The sequence below is a fragment of the Triplophysa rosa genome, linkage group LG18 (genome assembly GCF_024868665.1).
Source record: "Triplophysa rosa linkage group LG18, Trosa_1v2, whole genome shotgun sequence".
In the NCBI taxonomy this organism is placed as follows: domain Eukaryota; kingdom Metazoa; phylum Chordata; class Actinopteri; order Cypriniformes; family Nemacheilidae; genus Triplophysa; species Triplophysa rosa.
This window is the reverse complement of record NC_079907.1, coordinates 5,199,557-5,225,374: the sequence shown is the minus strand read 5'-3', so window position 1 is coordinate 5,225,374 and position 25,818 is coordinate 5,199,557. Positions and strand designations below refer to the sequence as shown.

Genomic DNA, 25,818 nt, shown 5'->3' with positions numbered 1-25,818 from the left:
GCTGTTTAATGCTTATTTTATTTTTAATAAAATTCTTGAAGCCCCTTTAAAATTGTTAAGAAACATTGATATAAACCCCACACAACTTCAAAGCAACTTAAAGGGATAGTTCACCTTAAAAAAGAAAAGTCTGTCATTATTTACTCACCCTCTTGTCATTTCAAACCTGTATTACTTTCTTTCTTCCGCAGAACACAAAAGAAGATATTTTGAAGAATGTTGCATTGGTTACAATATAAGTGAATGGGGGGCTGTGCTGTTCTGCTACCAACAATTTTCAAAATATATTTTTCATCTCTCTCCACTGGCTACCGGTTGAAGCCCGTATCAGATTCAAGTCACTGATGCTTGCCTACAGGACTATCACTGGATCACACCCTCCTACACTCCATCAAGAACCCTGCGTTCAGCAAACCAGCGGTGTCTCGTATTGCCTTCTCATAAGGGCAGTAAATCGCTTTCCCACTCATTCTGCTTCACAACTCCTTCCTGGTGGAACATTCTTCCTAACTCGGTCCGGTCAACCCCGTCTCACAACATTCAAAAAACTACTTAAAACCCATCTCTTCTGTGAATACTTGACAAATGAGGAAAAAGACACTAACCCTCTCCCTTTCTCTCAACAGGTATTGTTCTGGCTTTTGTTGGAACTAACTTTGTATTAGCAACTATTGTATTACTGCTCCTGTATGACGTATCGCTTTATTGCTCCCTGAACTCTCTGTAAGTCGCTTTGGATAAAAGCGTCTGCCAAAGGACTAAGTGTATGTGTAATGTACATGTGTTCTGCAGAAGAAAGAAAGTCATACAGGTTTGAAATAACAAGAGGGCGTGTAAATGATGACAAGGTGAACTACACCTTTAAAGCAACATGTTTACACTGAACACGCAATGAAAAACATCTACAACACAGAACACATCTTTTCCACGGGAAATAAAAATGTATAAAAATGGGGTTGAGCAATTATGCAACTGCTAGTAATGCAAGCGCCGAAAATAAATAAACAAGTCAACAAGTTCATTTTAAAGATTTATTTTCTTAATGACAATCAAAGGTTCTTTTCTTCACTGCGGGAAAACACAGCTATTAATCCTGACGAACAAAATACAGGAAGTGGGTAAAAAAGGTCATATTAAGAGCTACGTTTAAGAGCACATTTAACTTAAAAACAACAACACATGCAAAAACAAACAAAACACAAAAACTTATAAGAGTCATCTCAGGGGAAAACAATTCCCCAACTAATTGAATATAAGATGATAATAAGTAGTGTTTTCAGTTCAAAGTTACGAAACACCAGAATAAAATGGCGACCGGCGCTTGGCTCTTAAACACCACACACACACACATACACACAAAAGAAGGGTTCATTGGCACGAGTGGGACTGACACGCACCAGCCATGCCAACCGACGGAGGGAAAAGACAGCCAAGGACCTGCATCTGCTGCCAAAATTCACTTTTAACCCTCACGCAACGTATCGGAAACATTCTCAGAATGTCTTTAACATAAAACCTCACACTTAGGTTCTAATAAAATGCATCCAACTGACCTCGGATGCACATGCTTACATTGAAGTGTGATATCGGCAAATGAGTCATGAAATGATGCTTGTATGTGTGCCTGGGCCACATGATAGCTTGCTGTAGTGAAATTGGTCTCTTGTGGCATTTTAAACAGCAAGCTTGTTGAGCGTTCACAGGCTTCACCACACTGAAATGACACACTTGATCTGTTTGTCTCTAGGAAACCCTCAAACAACAACGAGGCACTTTCTCCTCACATAACAACGGTATACAACCAAGATAACAACGGTTACATTCCCTGCCTATCATTCACTCGAATATAAAATAACAGGAAGCTTAGAAAGCTTACGGGATGTAGTTTCTGCGCCACTGGCAACAACAAACGAAATTGCAATCGGTTGTAAACTTGCACCGTCAATGTTGTGAATCTACCAGATTCACAACGGTAAACAACAGATTCCCGAATTTGTTTGGTGATGCTAGTGTCTTCCATTTCATGTCTGCAGTTTGTTGCACTGCACTAATGTTTCGTTTTTCTGATGTACATCCTTATTAAAACAATGTCATGTTACAAAAAATAAAGATAAGGACTTCCCAACAAAAAAACAAAGAAGACCAGTGAGAGTTTTGAAGTCCCACCCACCCAAACTCCTGCTATACTGCATTTGTCCCGGTGGCTCCTCTCTTGGGCAGGACGTTTGGAATACATTGCAGAAGGAGAGAGAGAGAGGGCTTTCAGTACAATTTATGCTACGTCTCCGCCAGGTCACCAAACATGCATGCTTTGCTTTTTGTTAGGAATGTTGCTCCAGTTTGTTTAAGGAAACAAAGTCATTCCTGGGTTCAGTAGTTGGCAGCAATAGAGGAATCTGTGTAAATGATGAGTTGATAAAAACATAATTCAAAACCCAACCCTAAGCTTAACCATTGTTCTACCGGGGGCCAACAAGGATGTTGATCAAGGCACGTGTCCTACTTCGTCAACATCAGTTATGGTCCAGCCCAGCCATCACCTATACAAACACCGTCAATCTTTTCTACTTTGAATTGTCTCATTTTCAATCTCTATCCAACTTTCTATGTCCATCTCAACTGAACCTCAATCACAACTCATCGCAAAACAGCAGCATGCCATGTATATACGAGAGCTTTTCTAATGTCAATCTACAAAAAAACCCACTTCATACTTTTCTTCTCTCCTGTCAGAAACTTTCTGAAACCTCTGTGCTTCCATCTTTACCTGACGTTTGATGAACAGTTGGGCTTCACTAAGGGCTGTGTGCGAGCATGTTTGGTGGCCTGGGGACTTCTGGGACATCTCCTGTAATTTACAGATAGCCCTGAGAAGCTTCGGGACAAGAGGCGTCTGTATGCAGCAGAAAAAAGGGAAGTGTGGCCGTGTAGTCGTGTGCTGATAGTGGTGGTGGGGGTTTACTTTAATGTTGAGGGTTACAAATTTGTCTATTCGTGTCTACTGTAAACTCTGACATTTCCCAAACTGGAGAGCGGGGGGACATCTGGAAAAAAGATTCTAGTGAATGCCACTGTGAGCAGCTAACATCTTGGTTGGATCTCACCAAAACAAGTGCCAAAATATTTCACCCTAAAAGTCAAAAGAAAAAAAAAAATTTGCACAAAGAAAATGAAGCTTTTTTTAAGCCCAATTAGCATACCCTTTGAATATTTTTAAGATTATTATCACAGGATTATTATTACTGTAATACAGTAAATTTCTAGTGTACAACAGTAACAAATTACTGTAACCAAATTTACAAAACTGTTCATGTTTAATAAATTAAAATCATGTTTTTATAAGTTAAAACCAGTGCACCAGCACTACCAAGGCATATAAATAGTAAAAAAAATTGAAATATATATTCTTAATATACAGGATAATATTCCCTATAAAAATGTAATTCCTATTTTATTCTTTTGATTTCGAGGTGAAATATAAAGCGAACATGTTCTTAAAGTTTAGTGACATCATCCCGCTTGCATTTGCTCATTTATTTATCTGTGCCTGATGCCAGGGGTTGGGTGGAGTCTGCAATTTGGTCAAACCCGTGCAAGCAAGAGAGACACACAAAAACAAGGCAACATAAAAATGAAATTTGTCTCTTATTTTTGGTCCTGCTCCCATGGGAATTTCACATGTCATGGATGGTTTGACGGGATGGTCTTTCATTCCTCAGTTTACCCAAACAAAAGAAACCAGACAAAACAATAGAGGATGAGAATATTTTGTTGTGCAGGGGACGGCATCACACAAGGGTTGGGTTGGTGGGAGGGCCCAATGCCCCAACTTGTCAATCATTTCCCCAAGAGCTGTTTTCGTTGCTGTTCCAACAAAGCTTCAAGATGATCTGCTCTCTTCAACGCAGCCTGAAAGATCAAAGGTGTAAGCAAAAACTATTTAAAACACATTTATTACAACACAACCCACAAACAACGTTTACACATATAGTACTGTGTGATAATGGTGTCTTTTGATGTTTCCAAATGAGAGAACCTCCATTTGACACATATAAACTGTAAACGGGGCTGTTCCATAAAATGCATCACATGACATTTTATACCTCGTGCTGTTTCCTCAGGTTATTCACAGTCTCCTCTTTCTTCAGAATAGCCGACTTCACTCTATTTTAATGAGGAGATCAGAAACTCATCAAATATACAACAAACACATTATGTTCACGTTTGACCGTTTCTTTCAAAATCATTTGTGAAATCATTGCATAATTTTGTCCACCATTAGCCATTTTTCTCTTACCTTTGATGCACTTCCGCAAGCTCCTCCTCTTTCTCTCGACTTACTCGTTCCACCTCTAATCGGAGTCGTGCCTTGGCCTCCGACACCTCGATTTTCATCCTCTTGTTCTCTTCTTCTGTCTCTACCAACCGTTCAGCAAATTCCTGCCTTATCACTTCCGCCAGGCTGCGACGCTCCTCTGACAACTTGTCACGTGCCTGTGATCCACATCGCGAGACACAAAACATTAAAAATGCAAATTGATTTTAAGGCCTGGGAATAGACATTTAGGCATTTAGCATCTTTTCATCCAAAGCGACTTACAAGAGAGAGGAAAACAAAGCGAATCATTGTTCGAACTGATTCTATTCTTCAAATACAGAAGCCAAATAAAACGTATGACCTATGATTTCGATCAAGATTTTGGAAAGCCACAATTCTTATTCAGATGCAAAACATTTTAAATGTGTGTGCTATTTAAATTCTAATGGATTTTGTTTTCCTAATGTTTTTGAAGGAAAAAAAAATCCTCTTCTAGTCCCAACAATACCGGTCTTCTGTATAGATAAAGGTGTGGTGTGAATTCCACACCTTCAATTTTAAAACTTCAGCTTTAGTTCTTGTTTGCTAATTCTTATCTCTACACCCCACACAATAGAAGCAGCAGACAGGTGTACAGCTAGCAAAAAAGGTCAAAAGTCACCTAGTTTATTGCACCTGTCAATTTGACTAGCTTCTGACATAGAAAATGCAGTTTCATCGTCTGACTTGCACAACACTATGTGATCATCTAAGAGAAAGTGATCGATTCCTGATTTCTGTTGACATTTACATAAGCTACTGTTTGCAATACACGAGTGCTGGTATGAATTAAATTAAGAACCGGTTCCAGGGTAAACAACAAAAAACATACCGAAACCGAGTGACTTACGTAACAAAAACATACTGGAACTTAATCCTTGCTGTGTCTTACACACAGGGTCAGAAGAGTTCTTGACTTAAACTGCAAGTCACTGTTCTCATTAAGTTCGGCTCAAGTGCGATGAAGACTCGTGAGACTAATTACTGACTAATTTATAACACGTCATTAAAAATACACATCTGAACAAAGAAAACAACAACAGTCTTTTTATGGCAGTCATTTTTAAAATAGTAAAATCGTACATAAAAATAGCATTGCATTATCAGAACCATTATTATTATTAATGAAAATAAAATAAATGTAATGAAATAAAATATCAGTATGGCCCGGTTTCACAGACAATGCTAGTCCCAGACTAAAATTAACGTGTGACCTGTCTTAACTCAACATAACTTGCCCAGAAATATCTTAAAATATATCCGTGCCATTGTTTTGTCTCAAGATGCACACCAGTAACGTATTCTTCTAAGGCATTTCTATAAAAGCGACATAAATATCTTAATTCAACTAAGGCTTTGTCCTGGCTTAAGCTAAGCCGTGACTGTGAAACCGGGCCTAAGAATCTTTAAGAATTACATTTTCGATTCTCATCCTTAAACACTGCTCTTAAGGTGATTTTCACCCGAAAATGAAAATTCTGTCATCACAAAAAAGATATTTTGAAAAATGTTAGCCGAACAGCGACAGCTCCCATTGACTTGCACTGGTTTTGTGTCTATACAAGAGAAGCGAATGGGTGCCAGAGCTGTTTGGTTACCAACTTTCTTCAAAATACCTTCTTTTGTGTTCGGCGGGAGAAAAACAGTCATACAGGTTTTAAATGACAAGGCGGCGAGTAAATGATGACAGAATCTTCATTTTTGAGTGAACTATCCCTTTAAACTACTGAACAGAGGTCCTTTATGACTCCGGATCAGCTGTATAACTGTATAGTAAAATGTGTACGTATCAGTGGACCACAATAGACTCCAAGGCTTTATGAGGCATCTCTGCACTTTTATTGACCAAAGACAAACAGGGCAGTGCCTCATGACGGCAGTTACCTGGGAGAGGTCACTAATCTCCTGTTCTTTCTGTCGTAAGAGCGACTGCAGACGGAGAAGCTCTGCCTCCATCTCGCTCCCTTTCTCTCGCATCTCCTGCTGTTTCTGCAGTGCCGCCCGCTCCGAACGCTCCAGATCTCTGAGCTCGGCTTCGTATTTCTCCCTCACGCGCTTTATCCTGCGAGAACATCCCCGCCCCATATTATAACACATTCAAACATTTCTTAAACGGATAGTTCGAGCAGAAATAATTTTGTGATCATTTATTCACCCTCATGTAGTTCAAAACTTTATGATTTTTTGTGGAACCCATAAAACCTTCCCAACGTTCTGCAAAATAATCTTCTTTTGTGTCCTGCAGAAGCCAGAAAGCCCTACTGACATGAAGGCGAGTAAATGATGAAAGATTTTCATGTCTCTGATGTACAAATGCGGACGAGTCGCACTGTGACATCCTGTTTTCTCTCCAGACACACAAACAGGAAGTGGAAACACACCGGTTGTCAGACGCTCTCTCGCACTCCTCTCTCGCCGCTCTGGTTTCCTCCTCCAACCTCTGGATGGCCAGCTCGATCTCTTTGTCTCTCCCTCGGCGCACTTCTTCTTTCAGCTCTCTCTCTCTGCTCAACAGCCATGCTTCCTGTGAGAGGAAACGCCATGTTTGAGACCACCACACGGACATTTCACTTCACACGCATACAGCTACATGAGAAAAACGTGTCTCGCCAACATCTGTTTGCCCTTGTGGTGGGTAAATAAAGTATCCGTGAGATACATGAGATATCAGCTTGTATGTTTGCTGACTTAGATGGAAGGATAGATTACTATCAAAGCTAACTAGTCTATATATCATAGAGTTTGATCTAGCGGGAGAAACATGTATTGCTACATCCACAAACCTGAGAAAAATCAAGAGTTGTCAAAGCAGAAAGATGGTTCATCCTTAACTGACGCATCTCAAAGCATTACATGAAGCGTATACTATAATACTAAAAGCACAACAATGTAAAAAATGATTGGTTGCTTTACATTTTTAGGTATAATCACCTTCTTTTCAATTTTGTTTAATTATAACTCATCAGAATATGTTGCCGGGACTTTTTGATCACATTTTCTTTTTGCAGTGAACAGGCGAGGAAACCCAAGATATCAAATGTGTGCAGACTACTGATCTTCAGTCTTGTACAGTTGGTACACCTTGAAAAAACTTCATTTCATATCATCTAATAATACCCTAATAACTTTGTACACCCTGACATTACAAAAAAAACCTTATTATACAAATGCAAACCATCCATAACAGAGGTCATTGTACCTATATAATTGTTACTGATGTAAAAACCCAAGTCTTTGTGGGAAAGTTTTCTTTGTTAAACAGTGGCTGGCAAACAATAGATCTGAGGCAATATTGACATTTTGTCTGCACACACTTGCTTCTCGCAAACACTCTTTCTAAGCAAACCTAAATACTAACAACATTTAGCATTCAACACGTGGAGCAAAATTAAATCAAAGTATATAAGTTTAGTATAAAAGATTATTCAACAGAAAAAAAACATTTACACAACCACCAACCTCTTTCTTCATGTAATTTTCTTCCCACGTCTGTTTCTCAATCTCAAGTCTTTCCTTCAAGGCTTTTATTTCAACCTAATAAACAATACAAACACGAGAACCGACATTATTTTTATAGACCGGTGTCTGTGTATCATCAAACTGGATATTTGAGTTCTGGTTCCAAAGCCTCGGGGTAAAAAGGTCACATTCACACTAGAGAAGAAAACTGACATTACAATGCTATTCAACCAACTATTCAATGCAAAAATAAATGTATAAATAATAAATACACACATACACATATAAACAAACACAAAAGGGCAAAGAAAGCGTGTGATTGGCTGCAGCATTACTTAAATGCTACGAGTACAGAATTCATCAAATCTAGCGTTGAAGATTCCTAACAGTTTGCTCGGGTGCTACCTGGTGTCGTCTCTCCTGTTCTTCTCGGCTCTTCTCCAGCTCCTCTCTGAGTGCTTTTCCTGCCAGAGAACTGTTGTCTTCAAGCTGCTTCCTCAAGTCCTCGAGTTCAGCACGCTGCCTGTTGTGCAAACACAAAAAGTCAGTACAAAAAACACAGGCCTTATGGTGATGATGCCCACATTGCTAGCAAACTACTCATTTCTTATAGACGGTTTCTCCAAGTTAACTTCCGGTCTGTGTTTGGTTATAATATGACAATTTATTTTATATTAAATTTATATTGGTATTCATTTATATGAATATTGATTGTATATTAACTGTAATTTAAGACTACCAAACAGTTATGTTATTTATTATTTGCTGAGGTCTACCAGAAGTTAAGTTTGGGTCATATAAAGTTTATGATGTTGCCGCTGAAACCGTCTATAAGAAAGTTAGTAGCTACCAATATCTGCAACCACATTATGGTACAGAAACCTGCTTGTGTAACGAAATGACCTTTGAACCTGACCTGGCTGCCAGCTGTGCGAGTCGTTCTTTCTCCTCTGAAACCTCCTTGTAGAGACGTCTCCTCTGCTGCTGCAAAACGTTCTCTTCCTCCTGCAGCTGCTTCTCAAACCTGAGACATGTATACACACAATTACTCAGCTGTACATAGAAATTCACACTTGGGAAAGGAGAATTCATTTTATTTTGGCAAACAAACATCCGAAGGTGGCATTTACAAAATGACTACGCAACGTTGTGCAAAGACTACATTTGAAAAGTGTGTTTGTGTCTGGTGTATCGCGACAGTAGCCAGGTACTGATTTACTGTTTGACCACCTAAACTGTTTAATCACATATTTCTGATGGGCAAAGCTGCCACGCAACACTCGCGGTCTCGAAAACACTCTCTGGGTGTATTTCTGGGCACAACTGCCCTGCCCTTGCCTTCAATTTCCCCATGGGCATCTTGTGCCTTTTATATTTGTGCCTTTACCTGATCGATTGGTTTGTGTTCATGTTTAGTTACATGACAACGGTGATAGATCTGAGTAGGAACATACATTTGCTTCTTATTTTTATTTTATTATTCCATTTCATTTATCTAATTTATTACATTATTCCATTTATTATTATCTCCATTATATATTTACTATTTTATGCATTTATTACATTTCATTTATCATATATTTATTTATTATATATATTAATTCCTTTATTTGATCATTTTATCATTCACTTTCATTCTTGTTATTCGTTACATTTTGTCCTTATTTTTAATATTGCTTTATGTTCTGTTGGGTGCTGTATTGTCTTTTATGCTGATATGAGTCTCCAACGGTCAATAACGTCACGAGACAATGTTTTGATACTTGCATGGTTAATAATACCTATTGAATCTGTTAGACTGAGCATTGAAGCACAACTGAGATTATTGAATAAACCATCTTTCATTTTATTCAACATCACTTCGTCTCCTGCCTGCTGATCTTTCCTTCATCTCTGTATCTACCTGTGGTTGATTTGAAGTATTATCTCACAACGGAGTTGATATTTTCAGATGTAATAAGTTCCTGACGGGGAGAGATCTAGTGAATCTGGACTCTAATTTTGGATCTATAAGATCTGCAAGCCATATCCACAGTTGGATCTATCAACGGAATCTTTTGACTGCTCCACAACTGTGTGCCAGTTTAGCAATATACAACCAACAATTAACATATTTCATATCCGTTCTCTACTTTATGAACATTAAATAAAAACTAACCACTTGTTTTGAGTTATTCACCCCTCGTGGTTGTGTGTGGGCATAATTTTGTGCAACAGTTTTACAGCTGTACTTAGCGTTAAGCTCGTGTCTAGCCAGTTTCCTTTTTGATGTCCAATTCCACGCACATATCTCTCTTTGCGTTTGATTGTGTGTGTTAATATCTACACACATCTTCTTGACTTCCCATCTAACAGATGGGCAATTCCAGCCTTATGGATGTGACGTCAGTCAAAACTTCAAATTCTCAGAGAATGTACAGTATTTATTACCAATATAATGAGCCATCTGTTTATATGTTACTAAATCGCTGATGATAGAGTCCAGACATCAGAAAAATATCAGTCTATGCATGAGTTTTCGATTTTAAGAGAAAAATGAATGCGTTATGGATGTGACAAAAAGGACGCATGTTTTTGAGAGACGACATAATTTGTAGGATTTCTGTGTCACATGGGTATTTAAACAACCAAATATTGACATCAGTATGGTGAAAATCTTCTTTTGGGTGTTAAACAGTTCTTGGCCACCATTGACTACCATAGTAGGAAAATCTTCTTTGTATATTTCTTTGTTCCATTAAACCAAAAGAAGATATTTTGAAGAATGTAGGAAAGCAAACAGTTCTGGGACACTTCGGACTACCATTGTCATTTTTCCTACTATCGAAATCAATGGTGACCAAGAACTGTAACAAGCATTCTTCCAAATAACTGTTCCTTTACAGTTGACATTTGCATGAGTGTGTGAACCGAACACATGAGCGTGTAAGGTTGAAATACCTCTGCTTGGCCAGTTCTCTCTCTCTCTGACACTGTTCATCTCTCTCTCGCTCCAGCTGCTGTCGCAGTTCCTCAGTCTGCCTGACGTAGCGTTGAGCGGCCCTCTCGTCCGCCTGGAGCAGGTCAGCCTCGTGAAGAGCTTTGAGTTTTTTCAGCTCCTGCTTGTGTTTAGAGATCAGCTTCTGGATTTCTGGCTCCAGACCTGAGGGCATAGAGGACATACCTGAGCTCACTAATCCTCTGAGGCCGGATTCACGAAACTGTTCTTACGACAAAATATAAGCTTGTTCTTAAAATAAATTATAGGAAGTTCCTAAGAATGTTCGTAAGTGCGATTCTCAAACATTTCTTAAACGTTCGCAAATATTTTCTTAAGAACATCTTCATTTTTGTCGTAAGAATAAAATAATATTACACTCGCTTGCTTGTGTGGTAGTATATGTTTATCTAATAAATTGCATGTGTGTAAAAGCACATCGCATTCTTATAAAGCCTATATATATACTGTATATACTGTATATTAGCATGTGATGTGTTAAACGGCATTTACAATCGCATGTTAGCTAATATGTTAGCAAGCGTTAAAAATATACTTATTATAATACTTTCTGTGTGTAACTACGGCATTATACTTGTGACCCTCTCCGTTTCGAGTCACTTTGTCCCAGAATAATGTAAAAAGCTTATCATTATTACATCAAAATAAATATTCCTTAATGGCAAGTAAATGTCAGAATTATGATTCTGGCTCAATACAATACACATCACATGTAAAACAACCAAATACATGTATTAAACATTACTTTTTGAGATTTAAGAAAACCGTGAGGCTTTGTTATGAGAATTTGGATTCTTCAGAATTTGTTCCTAAGATCAGTCTTGACAAAATTTTTGGCAATACATAACATTCCTAACTTTGGCATAGCAGTTAAGAAGAATTTTCTTCTTAAGATTTAAGCCACTGGTGTCTCAGTAGGAGTAAATCCCATCAGCTGTGTTTAAAGAGAGAAAGCCGTTGGGAGGACCGGCAATAAACGCTCAACACATATTGCTGTGGTATTTCGGCGTCAACACGCTTCTGGCCAAGAAGTGGCGTTTAAACAAAGCCAATCAAAGTTGTAGCTGAGTTTATTCTGGCATGTAGGGTAATCACAAGAAAATAAGAAATGTTTCAGGTCTAATGGGTTCATAGACAGTCTGCAATGGATATCGTTGAAGGGTCTGAGTAATGGGGCGCCGGTGTGGTCAGATGTGTTTTGTCGACTTCTGCTGACCTTTTACTGTAATCTCCTTGATCTTTTTGGTCTTCTCATCGATCCATTTCTCCCTGCGGATCTTTTCCGTGGCACTCATTAACTCTTTCAGCTTCTTAATCTCCTGCATGGGGAGAAAGACAGAAGACACAAACAGAACTGTTTAGAGATGGACGGGCAAGCAAAACAAAACTAGGTTCATATGAATGTTCAGGGATCTAAACAAATGTTACCGAACAGGTCCATGCACTACTCAGGATGTCATTATCTATACAATGGATTGATTTAGTGGTTGAACAAGTTGAGTGTACACTGAGTGCATATTTATTTTGGCATGTACACTAACAGGTTGAAGTGGAAAAATGCATGAGCATTGAGCAGACTCAGTTCTTTGTGTGTTAATTACACACGATGGGCTGAATATACTAAACAAAGTAAATATATTAAAGGGGTTATATGACACGGCTAAAACGAATAGTATTGTTTGTTTAGATGTAATGCAATGTGTAAACATGATTTAAGGTTAAAAACGCTGTATTTTCCACATACCGTGCATGTTTGTATCTCCTCTTTGCCCCACCTCTCTGAAACGCGCAGATTCTTTATAAAGCTCATGGCTCTGAAAAGCGAGGTGTGCTATGATTGGCCAGTTAACCAGTGCGTAGTGATTGGTCGAATACTGCAAGCGTGTGACGGAAATGTAACGCCTCTTACCCTAAGCAATTGTGCTGACAGGTACGCCCACCTTACTTCCGTATACATTTGGGCGGTCTTATGCTGCGTTCCCACCCAACGCGAATGAAGCGCTAAGCACGAGTGATTTACATGTTAAGTCAATGTAAAGACGCGATACGACATCCTGAGGCACGAATTGAGCGTTTCGGGCGTTTGACGCGCGTAACACATGATTCGTGCGAGTTGAAAAATCTGAACTTTGGCGAAAATTTGTGCCGCGTTAACCAATCAGGAGCTTGCTCTAGTAGTGACGTGATTATGACGTAGCAAGCGGAGGCAGAAATCCGAAACAACAATGGAGGACAAAATCATCGTCGCTGTATGTGGATACCCGGGCCGGAGCTGTACGATACATCTTCTTACTTTTATCGAAACAGGAATAAAAAGGATCTTGCTTGGAAGAAAGTGAGTGAGGAGGTCGTACAATCCGGTAAGTTGTAAAAAACAATCTTTACTCAACTTGAGCTATATATACAGTATATACGAGACTGGAGCCGCCTGGCAGAAGCCCCTACCATGACGCGAATTCGCGTCTGTTGTGAAGTGAATTTCACGCGCGAATGAAGCGAGTAAACTCAAAATGTTCAAGCGCCCAACTACGCGCGAATAGCAATATTTATTTGCACATTTGGTGGGAACGCTCTATTAGTCAAATCAGATAGAATGCATCTTTTGTTCCGACGCTTTAATGTTTGCAATTTTACGTGTCTAATACATGCATGGGCAACTTATAACACACCAAAGACACAGAAAAACACGTATTCGCGCCATATGACCCCTTTAAGCATTTAAGACTAAGAGCATTAATGACTTCCATTAAAAAGAACAGACAGACTTTGTGGCAACAGCAGCGATGAATAAGAGGTTGTGAAAATGATAGAACATCAAAGTGATGAATAAAAGGTTAGATAGGAAAACAAGAGTTACCTCACACATGGGACCCAGAATTTGCCACACCTACAGGCAGACGGAAGGACAGATACAGACAGAAAAGCACAAAAACAGCAGAAAAAGGAAACAGAAATAATAGTTAGCAGTGGCAAAAGCAGCGCGACAAACACACAAGCTCAAGTTTAGACGGATGTGAGAAATGCCTTATCAGAGAGAGAACCACAGAGAAAACAAACCCACACACTACAGCTGACACTTATATCAGTGGTTCTCAAACTGGGGGCCGTGGTCCCCTGGGGGGTCCCAAGATGGATCCAGGGGGCCCCCAGATTTTCTGGCATTTTATGAAATATGGAAATTTATCATAGATTTTATGCAATCAAACATCAGAAAAATGACCCCACCAACCAAAAGAGTTGAGGTTCCAGCATTGTATAACTGAATGTTTTTGGTTTAATTAAAATTCTAAGTTGGGGGGCCGCAAAGCGATGCACTTAACACAAACGGGGCCTTACAACGAAAAAGTTTGAGAACCACTGACTTAAAGGGATAGATTGCCCCCAAAAAAGAACATTTTGTCATCATTTACTGACTCTCAGGTCAGGCTAAATCGATCAATGTAAAATGTTTTCCTTTTTGGATATTCTCTACATTCAACTGCATTCAATGTATGGAAGAGATTTTCTCAAAACGATCTCCTTTCGTGTTCCACTCCAGGCCCAGGATCAGGTCTTGGCCACCTAAGACAACATTTTCAACTGAACTCACCAGTTCATGTTGTTCCTGCATCTGAGCTATCTTCTTAGTGTACTTCTGATCCACCTGCTTGAGTTCTCCAACCACCTCCTCGCAGCGTTCACTCAGGGCCTTTTTATCATCAATCAGCTGAGATGAAAAGAGAGAAAGACCATCAGTCTTTCCTTGTTACTTCGTTTAACAGTTAAGTGTCCTTAACTATAAAACCCACTGTATAAAATGTTATAGTTGTTTTGTATAACAGGTGTAATCCGAGGTAATCACCTGGTCTATAAACGTCAGGTGTCTTTGTATTGTGGCTTCATACTGCTGTTTGTGCTGCTGAAAGTTATGATTGAGCTCTTTTTCTGTTTCCTTTACGTGACGGATCGTCAGCTCCCTCTGCTGGGCCTAAACAAAAACACATGCACCCGTTCATCAGTCTCAATGTCAACATCCCCATAAACCGCTTTCGCACACTGCACACAAAATAAGGTGTGTGTTTGTCATACCAGCGCCGTCTGAAGCATATTAATGGTGCGCTTCTTTTCTTCCAGCTCCAGTTTGAGTCTCATCATGGATCCTGTAACCTCAGCCGCCGTGGCTGATGCTTGTTCGACAACTGCTAGATCCTCCTCTGACAAAACCACCTACACACAGAGACAAAAACATGTAAACATCTGCACTGAGACAAAAATGAATTTCATAAGCTCAGCTCATCTGTGTTTACCTCTCGGTGTGATCCGGAGGTGACTGAGCGTGGTCTCTCCTGCTCAGATTTCTCCATCTCATCCAGGAAGCTCATAATGCTTTGCAGTTTGGCTTCAGACAGCAGGGCACCCCCATCTGGTAGGACAGGAGCCTGACTCAACTGCCTGTGTCGTTCCACGTTATCGGTGGTCAGGGAGTTGGAGTCTCCATCCTGAGGAGAAAACAGGTCATCCCGTGATTGGCATGGCCAGTGAGAACAGAAATAATTGACATATACATGTTTTAAAGCAGGCAAGTATTTTGACATGTTCACATGACTCATATTTTGACATGACGAGCCACACACATGACAGGCCAAACACATATTTTGCATTCCTGCGCCTCCGGAGGAAGAGTCACCGACCGCCACTGGTAGAAACTGTCAACTCACCTCATCAATCCAAGAGTACTTGTCCTTTCTGCAGCTTTTGGGATCTGACAGTCTCTCCGGCTCCTCTTCTAAGAGTTTCAGTGTGTCCAGCAAATCATTTAGGGTGGTTTTTGATTGAGCCCTACTCGATGGCACCCCCTGCCGCTGGTCCTCCATGCTTACAGACCTCTGCAGGATCTCCTGGGGAAATATGTCATTTTAAAAACAAACTTAACTCGTTAGTTTACAGACAACGAAATTAAGAGCGGTTTGGGGACGAGGCATTACCTGGGAACACTGAGAACTTCTGCACAGAGAACCAACAGGTGACACGGCCCTCAGATTAGTCACATCTTCCAGATCAGAAACCACATTCACATTAGAGTCTATAGAAAAACAGTCAAGCCAGGCCAAACTTTAAAGTGATAGTTCACCCAAAAGAAGATATTTTGAAGAAAGTTGGTAACCGAAAAGCACTGGACCCCATTCACTTCTATTGTATGGACACAAAACCAATGGAAGTGAATGGGTCCAGTTAACAACATTTTTCAAAATATCTTCTTTTGTGTTCTGCGGAAGAAAGAAAGTCATACAGGTTTGAAATGACAAGAGGGTGAGTAAATGATGACAGAATTTTTATTTCTGGGTGAGCTATCACTTTAAGACTCATATTAATTATGTCAACGTTTTTATTCTACATTAAATACATTTCAAACCATACAAAGTGAAAGTGCAGTACAAACCTGTGTTTTTAGTTTTAATATCAATGGGAGAAGTTGGTGAACTCTTGGAAAGTGTTTTACGGCCTGTTTTTCCCTGTCTTAGTGCCTCCAGCTCCTCCTCTGCTATCTGGTGGACCTCTGCTGCCCGTTGAGCTCTTTTCTGCTGAAGCTCCTGTTTTGGAGACAATTTAAAAACATGCAAAACAATCAGAAACACAACAATGCATGTGTTGACACAAATTATTATAGCCGTACTATACTGTTTATATTAGGAACATCAAAAAGTAGAACAGGATTACAACAGGAAAGTCATTCTTAAAGGAACAGATCACCCAATAATGAAAATTCTGTCTTCATTTACTCATCCTCAAGTTGTTCCAAATCTGTATAAATGTCTTTGTTCTGTTGAACACAAAAGAAGATGTTTTAAAGAATGTAGGAAAGCAAACAGTTCTGTGGCACTTTTGACTGACTTTGTAATTTTTCCTACTATGGTAGTCAATGGCGGCCAAGAACTGTTTGGTTGAAGCATTCTTCCAAATATCTTTCTCTGTGTTCATTGGAACAAAGAAATTTATACAGATTTGAAAAACTCTAGAGTGAGTAAATGCTGACAGAATTTTTCTTTTTTGGGTGAACTGTCCCTTTAAGTGTTGCTAAGCACTGTTATATACCTGTATAGCAGTAAGTCGGGCCAGACGGGCTTTCTCCTCTCTGATGCGTTTTCTATCATCTTCTTTCTTCTTTATTGATTCAGAGGTTTTCTCATCTGCTCTCTTTCCCCTCTCCTGGAAGAATCGAGTAAAACCATTCATTTTTTTTATTCCACTAAATCACCCATGTACTGATATCACGAGCTTGGGTACAGTAGTTTATTCATTAACGCCCACTGCTGGCCTACATTTGAACTACACCGAACATGCATTCATTGCAAACAATAAAGTAAAAGACATAACCTTCTTTTCGGATGCTAGAACTTGCTTGAGAGCATTTTCATTGGCTCTCTTTCTGTTGGCATGGCGACGAAACCAACGCTGGATAGTAACAGCTGCATGATTCACCTGCTGAATAAACCTAGAAATAGAGTACTTATGAATTTAATATAAACCAAATAGAGAAATTAATATGAACAAAATATAACCAAATATCAATATACAGTTTTTTTTTATCTATAATCACAGATATTATGGGATGTTTCAGACCTCTCTGCCTCTTCCTCGGTCACCTCTCGTCTACGGGGTTGACCTGGGCTTCGGGGGCTGTTGTTGTTGGAGCCTGAGGATGCCGAGAAGTTCTTCTGAGACTTAGTGAGAGAACCGGCTACATCTGCAGACCCATCGTCATTCACTGTGGCTTTGATGATGTTACTGTTAAAGCCGAGGGGGGAAAAGAAAATGAATTTGGAAACAGCATACTTAAAGGAATAGTTCACCCAAAAATGAAAACGCTGTCATGAATTACCCTCAAGTTTATTTGTTCTGTTGAACACAAAGAAAGATATTTGGAAGAACGTTGGCCATTTTTAGTTCTGGGACATCATTGAATACCATAGTAGGAAACATTAAATGGTAGTCGAAGGTGCCCCAGAACGGTTTGCTTCATTCTTCAAAATATCTCACTTTGTGTTCAACACAACAAAACAATATTTTTTTTCTACTATGGTAGTCAATGGTGTCCCAGAACTGAAAATTGCTAACATTCTTCCAAATATCTTTCCCCCTTAGTTTAACAGAACAAAGAAATGTATACAGGTTTGGAACAACTTGAGGACAGATTTTTTATTTTTGCGTGAACTATCCCTTTTAGCCGAAGACAAGGACTTCAAAAAAGAAAACAGCTGGGCAATCACACATCACAGGCATAAACCTACTTAAACGATGGTTTCTGATTGGAGCTCTTGGGAGTGAGGGGCTTCTCTGAGTGGTTGTTATGGAGAATGGTGGTCACGGAGTTCCCCACAGCGGCTTTATTGCTCCTGAATGCACATATTGAAATACAATACAGCAAAGGTTTAAAAAGTTGCACCAATAAAATAAAACAAAAACAAGCTAATCTTAAAGGGATACTTCACACAAAATCATCTACTCACCTTCGAGTGATAATAACCATTATAACCAGACAGATTTTGCCCCCCCATTGACTCCCATAGTAGGAAAAAGTACTAAAAATTACAAAATTTTGAACACAAAAGAAGACATTTTGAAGAATGTAGGATAGCAAACAGTTCTGGGGCACTTTTGACTACCATAGTAATTTTTCGTACTATGGTAGTCAATGGGGGGCAAAATCTGTCTGGTTATAAGCATTCTTCCAAATATCCTTCTCTGTGTTCATTAGAACACAGAAGTTTATACAAATTTGGAACAACTCGAAGGTGAGTAAATGATGACAGAATTTTCATTTTCGGGTGAAGTATCCCTTTAAAGCCTGGTGTCTGTCTCTATCAAAGCAATTGGTAAATTTAAAAGCGTATTGTTACAGAACAGTGTGTAAGTGCTGAGAGAAAATATCTTCCCACCTGTTGTTGGCAGTGAAGTTGGCAGCCAGAAAGACTCCAGCCTCCCTCTTCTTCAGTCCTGTAGGAGAATCCATGCTGCAGGTACTGTGAGAGCTGCTGGGTACAGGAAACGCCCTCGGCTGTTCATCCTAAAAGCATTACACACAGAAGTGCCAAGTAACACCCAGATGATGCAAGTTTACCACAGTTTAGGGCTTCCTGAGTTCAAACATGTGCAGTTAGTTCTCATGGGCATGCATCTTATCATTGTGTAAACACCAGCATTATGAAACCATATTTGACTCCTTTACAAATTAATAAATGTTCTACAAATGTGTTTCAATGATTTATATCGAGTGCATTGTTATGCAGTTGCTTGGGTGTTAAGATGCTGCGGGTTTTAACACGCTTGCATATGGTTGTTGAGGTGAGTTACTAAAACTACTCTGCAAATAATCAAAACAAAATGTGAATCAAGATTTCTGCATAAATAACTCTTATGGGTAGAGCAGTACCAGGATGTTCCAGGTGGTTTGGTCTTTGGACGTCTTGGAGAGACTGGCCAGTTTCCTGCGTCCATCAGTGCTGCTGTTGAACAGAGCCAGGAAGTCTTCTGTGTGGCCATCGCTGCAACCAAACAGGAAGGAAAAAGAGAAAGGTCAAAAATACTGGACAGTAAGCACACATACAGTAAGCATACACAGGACCAGAAGCCTACAAATAATAATGTTTTAGCTGAAGTTGAGCAAAAATAAGTTTTTATCATTTTTGAATAAACATGCTGCTTTCCAATATTTATTTTTTTAGCAAGTTTCTATGTGTTACTAGGGTGTTCTGGGTGGTTGCTAAGTGGTTGGTTTCTAGTCCAAGTCAAATCCCAAGCACCAACCATGTACAACATTTCAAGAAATCCGAGTGGTGTTGTAATCTATTAAAAATATTATTAATGAGAATATTTTTTTTACATAAAATAGGAGCAAATCAAAACCAGTAAAAGCAACTGGACAACCTAGACTACACATATCAGAACATATTGGGGAAAAAAGGACCCATTGGGCCCACAGAGTAATGCTACAGCAGCGGCTGCATTTAAAGGGCCAGATGTCCACAGGCATATGGCAATCGCATCATGTTCTGCATTTAAATTCCACCAAACCTTCAACACGGTTTTCCCCCATACAGCTGACCTGACCCATCGGCATCTGTGCCAGTAACTTCAGTATGCATATGTGTGTGTTTTGGGGTGTCTGGGGCCCAGCGTCAGCTGTTCCAATGAAAAGCAATTCAAACCCGATTCAAGAACCACATTCCTCTACGTTTCTCCTTTTCAAGCTATTCAGAGACAAGAGAGGTCACGGAATGACAATTATTAAACACCAGAAGGAAGGGGGAAGGGGTTTGGAGTCGTTCTTCGTTTAAAACCCCTCTGGCATCCCAGGATGCAATGGGACGGGAGGGAAGGGCTGGCAGCTGCCGGACAAAAGAATTTCAGCATGCACACACTTCTGCTTTCACTACGGTCTAATCTGAATGAAACCGGAGACGTGAGTGCTTCTCTTGACAAAGCTGAACACCCCCCCTCTTTCTTGCCTTGTGCTGCAAGCGTTGAGGCCACAAATAGCTATTGTCAGAGGAACACCAGAATCACTCAACCCCCAGCTGTTGCTACTTTTTTTCCCCCCAAAAAGTCATGCAGGTGAACGATCAAGCATACTGCAACATGGGGGATGAGAGTGAATGTGCACTACACCTGTGCATGCATGAACATGCCAACACGGCACAAATATCATACTGTACATGTGGGACAAGCTGTCAACCAACCAGTTTAGGTGCAGAAAAAAAGAATGTTTTTGCTTTGAGGCAAGTCAACTTTCAGTCTAAATAAGCAAAGAACAACTAACACTGTAGTGTGAGTAAATCCCACAAAGCATGTTGGGGTATCATTGAACCCAAATTCAAAAGAAAAAAATGAAATTGTATTTCGTATTAAGACAATTTAGTTTATTGTCAGAATCAATGTATCAGAATCAAGTATATATAAGTATATAGTCTAAAACAGTATGAATGTCTTGAAAGGTAATGACAGATGGTTCTGTACCTGAGGCTTGTGTTGGCCTGCTGGTTCACCTGTGTGGTGCTATTGGACCGGCGCAGGTTCTTAATTCCTCGTGAACTCCCCAATCCTCCATCAGTCTGTCAACAACAGAGACATTAAACAGTCAAAATGATTTTTTAAATGGATCAACTCTAGTTTAAATGAGAAAGGGCTGTATTGAAACAAAATCAGGCACCCTTATGAACTATAATTTCAGACACGCAACAACATACTGGGTTCCATTTAGGGCTGTGCAAAAATATTGATACATGTAACTATTGGCAAAAAATTTTTTTCGATAGTATATCGATAGTGATACCTCAACTATCGATATTTTTTTTTAAATCATGTCATGTACATACGGCCAAAAGAAAGCGTAAGCGAGCATGGCGACAAATATAAGAATGCTTGGAGCTCTCAGAGCTGATGTGTGGGTGTGCTTTGCTTTTCAAAAGAAGTCATGGAGTAATGAGTTATATAAAATAATGCTGTTTGTAGGCTTCGCAAGTCATGACACAAGTCACTTGGCTACTGCAGTGCATTAGACAAAAGGTTTATTAAGAAAAGTAACAATGACATTTATTGTGCTTTCATGGATGTGACACCTGCGCATTTAAAGGACGGATGAAGCAGAGGTTTTATACTGCCCATGTTCATTGTTTTACCTGTAATGCACCACAACAGCCAAGTGACTTGTGTGACCCACCTTATTCCCCTGTGCTACCCACTTGAGGGGCGCAATCCACAGTTTGAGAACCCAAACCTCTGATCTAAAGGTCCATGCATCGCACATCATGGCCACTCTGCAGAGGTAAGGGATGATTTTACACTTATCCTTACAGAAAACCCCCGGTGGTGCACAGCATGTTGTATTTCTTGTTCTACTTTTTACATTTTCTATTTAAAGTATTGCAATATATCGCAAATGTGTATCGTATCGAAATACATAGCAATATATTGTATCGTGACCCATCTATCGTGATATGTATCGTATCGGGAGGCACTTGCCAATACACAGCCCTAGTTCCATTATGGTGATTGACAGTCCAATTGTATGCATATCAGAACATATTAACATAACTGTCGCCACAGTGACAATAGGTCTGAGAGCATGCGCTTGATGTTAACTAGTAGGCTATATAATATAACCCACTTGTTCTTATCACTCTGAAGTCCTACAGTAAATACAGCATTTTAATCGCTGCTGTTGACAGAAAACTCTTCAGACAGATGAGAATACAAAACAGCATGAGATATCATAAACTTTTTGCCAGACTTACCAAAGTGTTTCGTTTCCCCCGGCCGTCACTGGCCACGGATACAGATATGGACCGGGAAAAGTGCTTTCCTGGAGAAGCACTGCTGGGTCTGCGGCCCATCGTGAGCTGAGAACCGGTCAAACTGAGGTCCTAAAGGTCCCCAACCGTTCCTGCCTGGATGGATGCGGACGGACTGCGAGTTGTATGCATCTTAACTTGGATGGGAGAGAATGCGGTCATGAGAACCTCACACACAGCAGCAGAGATGTCATTCAAATACATAGGTGTGTGGTGATGGATATCATTTATTCTATAGATCAGATTCAGGTGGAATAGGCTATAATAACAACTCAGTATTGTATGCCCAGACTACTAAAAACAGATCCTATTGGAAAAAAAATCATGGACAGGTGTTGTGTTTCCATGGATACATGTTAAGCATCCACAGTGTCGTCATATATTAACATTATATATCACAGATATCATTAAAGCTCTGTAATATTTAGGTAAACCGTTAAGGTAATGCAATACTTCAGATATACTCAATGCTCACTCTGCAACGTATTTAACAGTCTTATTATCTTAAGAATAAATCAATAAAGACGTTAGAAGATATTAGTAGTCACTAAAATACGATATGTACACGGTATGTTACAATAACCTATATATATATATATATATATATATATATAAACAACCCCCAATATGACAATCTAGAGAAAAAACAAAGACATTCAAAGTAAAGGCCTGTTCCATCATAGGCTAAAATAAGATGAGGCTTAACACACAATATGTGCTTAATATAAACACTCAAAAGCATAAACAAGACTTTTACTTAAATCGTGTTTGGATATTACAATCAAACTAACGTTACTGCGACTTTGTTTCAGATATGTCGAAACTGTCTTTCTTGCACCACTTCTTGCTAGCACATAACGAGCGCGACGAAATTGGCAAGGTTAAATTGTCCAGTCAACGCTTACCTTCTTTAAACTGTCCACATGAGATAAAGAAATCGTCGTTATTTAAATAAAATTATGTTTATTCCCGTTTAGAGCGCCTGACAGTGATTTCTCGTTTGCATCCAACTCCACACAGCGCAACATCTTCTCATTGGCAACCAGAAAACACACAGAAGCTCCTCCCATTTGGGTTTAGATTGGTGGAGCTGTGAGAATATACATGATTGGCTGAGCTGACTTCTCTCTGCTTGATGGTCGAAAGGGGCGTGGCGCGAGGCAAGATCGGTAGGCGTGTAGCACAGGCGGCAGATGTGGCGTCAAAAAGCCAGTATGATGAATGATTTATGATGATGACTTATTGAAAGCAACTTTTTAAAAGTCAGTTAAATGTATACAATGTCACAAACTATTGCAGTTTTATTATTTTTATTACATTTGTTCACTTTAAACATGTATAATGGACTGTGCTCTCTGTATCCTCAAAACAAATGATTTACTCAGACAAATGCAGTAGATCTGTCACAAACTATTGCAGTTTTATTATTTTTATTACATTTGTTCACTTTAAACATGTATAATGGACTGTGCTCTCTGTATCCTCAAAACAAATGATTTACTCAGACAAATGCTGTAGATCTATGTTTATTAACTTATCAAACAACAAACATTAAACAAACAGTATACAGATGACAAATGCTATAACTAAACTTAATAATTGTTCCCTGAGGTTTATACTTAGGCTACAGGTCCACAAACATTAAAGTGCTAAACTATGAAGGTACAGTAGGCTATATTAAAAAGAGTAAACAGATTATTTATAATATTTTATATTAACAATAAAGCTAAACCAAAGAATTAATAGTGTTGGAATGATTCATAATCTTATAGTTCACTACGGAAATAAAGACAACAATGTCTATCAATAATATTAACGGAGACAAGATCAGCACACATAAATGTTAACATTGATAACTTGTTTGCATAGATTTACATTTACGGATTTGACTTTTGCTTTTATTCATAGAGACTTACAATGCATTCAAGTTACATTTGTATCAGTATGTGTGTGTTCTCTAGGAATCGAGCCCATGACACTTGCGGTAATAAGGGAATGTTTTTCCATCATTTAGTTTGGCTCATTCAGAAGTTTCAGTGTTTGAACTCCACTGCGAGTTTCCAGATTTCTGCCGCTTTGGCTAGAGTGTTTTCCTCCGAAAGACTCTCTAGACCAGGTAAAGAGTTGCTGTTCTTCTCCTCCAAACGGGATTCCATAGTGGACCTGATGCTATGTGGTGAGACACAAAAATAGAGAGGGGGAGGTTGTTTAGCTTTTGGTGGGGTTTAGGATCAACAGTTTGTGCTGCCGTCTATTGTTCGCAGCACACGCATTCCTTTTCTCTACGACCAGCTGCCTGCTCAGTAGGTGACCAGAGCAGGGCAGTCTGACAGATGGAAGCCTGAGGGGGTCAAAGTGTGCCTCTCTGGGGTCTGAAGCCCATGGGGTCCCCAGGGGACTACTAGGTTTGGGAGGTCTGCATTGTTGTGATTGAAAGTAGTCGTTCTTAAAGGACCCTTATGTCTATTTGTGTTGTAGGACGTGGTGCTAAACGCTATAGGATCCTTTTAGGTGTATTTGAAAAAACATTTCCTGATGCTTTATTTTGTGAATAATTATCCAGAACAATGACATTTAAATGTATTCCGTCACTTACAAAGACTCACAAGTGAAAAACAGACCATACTGGAATACTTGAATATTTTATGTTACAATAAGTGCTAAACTATAACTGATTTTCTACATGTGCTATTTGTATAACCCACATAAAATTCCATCTCATCTAAAAAAAATGTATTACCTTAAAATATAATTTTATATTCATATATATTTTGTAATATTTAAATTTGTATTACTTATATTTTACTATCTATACATGCTTATAGTGCTTAAACTCTGACATTTGTTTTTCAACTTATGACCGACTGACCCTACATCAGTTCTATCAAAGTTTACTTATTAACCATAGTTTCATTATAGTTACTACAGTTTAATGTAGTTCAACTATGGTAATACAAATTGTAATAAATCAGAAAAAACATGGTTCTATGTGTATGTATACACAAAACGGTGCTCATAAATATATATTTTGCAAACAAGTCAATAAGCAGGCTAAATGACCATTCAGGTTGATATCTAAATGTTTTACTTCAACTGTGGAATCGAAACTGGGAATCGATAACAATCGAAATTGATAAGCAGAATCGTAATTGTAGTCGGAATCGATAGAATTCATACGATTCCCAACCCTACAAATGGCCTACAAAAGAGAAGTCGGGTTTACCGGATAAGTAAAAAAAATTAGGATTAGTTCTTACTCCCAGTGTGGCGAAAAGCTCTCCTCCGCTGTGTTTTTGGCCTTGAGCTGAAGGATCTCATGTAGTTCCAGTAAGAGAATATCGATGTCTGTGACGCCGAGGAAAACCGTCACCTGATTTCTCTCCTCTGAAGTCATCTTATCTTGGAACTGTTTGGGCAGTCGCTGAAACGGATCCTGTTTTGAAAATTGAAAAAAAAAAACTTTAATATTAATTCTATTCAAGACCGCAACCTCACAAATGTACAGTGTTTCATTAGTGGTTAATAGCTTCAGACACTGGGTCAAAAAGTCTTTGAACTGTTGGCTGTGGCACACTCTCAATTGTTAAAGACTGGCACACTCCCAACACTTTTACTTGGATTTACAGCTCTCAAATGTCCACTCCCTCCACCCTGTGTCGGGGCCTTGGGAGGTCAGC

General features: G+C 39.3%; 2 protein-coding genes across 3 annotated transcripts in view; both read right to left on the bottom strand.

Moving 5' to 3' along the window:
* Nucleotides 1-1,023: 1,023 nt before the first annotated feature.
* Nucleotides 1,024-23,175, bottom strand: cep131 (centrosomal protein 131). Its single transcript, XM_057358826.1, has 27 exons — nt 23,047-23,175; nt 22,085-22,278; nt 20,808-20,902; nt 19,225-19,336; nt 18,731-18,858; nt 18,083-18,187; nt 17,415-17,579; nt 17,169-17,286; nt 16,887-17,000; nt 16,234-16,384; nt 15,779-15,876; nt 15,512-15,691; nt 15,101-15,292; nt 14,883-15,020; nt 14,656-14,781; nt 14,404-14,520; nt 13,672-13,701; nt 12,031-12,133; nt 10,757-10,958; nt 8,733-8,840; nt 8,222-8,339; nt 7,817-7,891; nt 6,739-6,881; nt 6,242-6,419; nt 4,298-4,494; nt 4,104-4,164; nt 1,024-3,909 (listed from the first exon to the last, which is right to left on the bottom strand). The coding sequence occupies exons 2-27, from the start codon at nt 22,181-22,183 to the stop codon at nt 3,838-3,840; spliced, it is 3,225 nt and encodes a 1,074-aa protein (XP_057214809.1). The 5' UTR covers nt 22,184-22,278; nt 23,047-23,175; the 3' UTR covers nt 1,024-3,837.
* Nucleotides 23,176-23,540: 365 nt separating this feature from the next.
* LOC130569271 (E3 ubiquitin-protein ligase rnf213-beta-like) overlaps nt 23,541-25,818 on the bottom strand; it is a 33,241-nt gene continuing 30,963 nt past the window's right edge. For both annotated transcript variants that reach the window (XM_057358815.1, XM_057358816.1), the window contains 2 exons: nt 25,399-25,574; nt 23,541-24,310 (listed from right to left, as the gene is read on the bottom strand). In XM_057358815.1, the coding sequence (XP_057214798.1) occupies nt 24,175-24,310; nt 25,399-25,574 (312 nt within the window). In that variant the 3' untranslated portion in view covers nt 23,541-24,174. The remainder of the gene's footprint in view (nt 24,311-25,398; nt 25,575-25,818) is intronic.

Bases quoted from the DNA above. Each gene is read 5' to 3' on its own strand.
- cep131 (XM_057358826.1), bottom strand. From the start codon at position 22,183: ATGGGCCGCAGACCCAGCAGTGCTTCTCCAGGAAAGCACTTTTCCCGG. The intron at 18,188-18,730 runs GTGGGAAGATAT...ATGTGCATTCAG, and splicing joins AACTTCACTGCCAACAACAG to GAGCAATAAAGCCGCTGTGG. The intron at 4,165-4,297 runs GTAAGAGAAAAA...TCATTAAAATAG, and splicing joins CTTGCGGAAGTGCATCAAAG to AGTGAAGTCGGCTATTCTGA.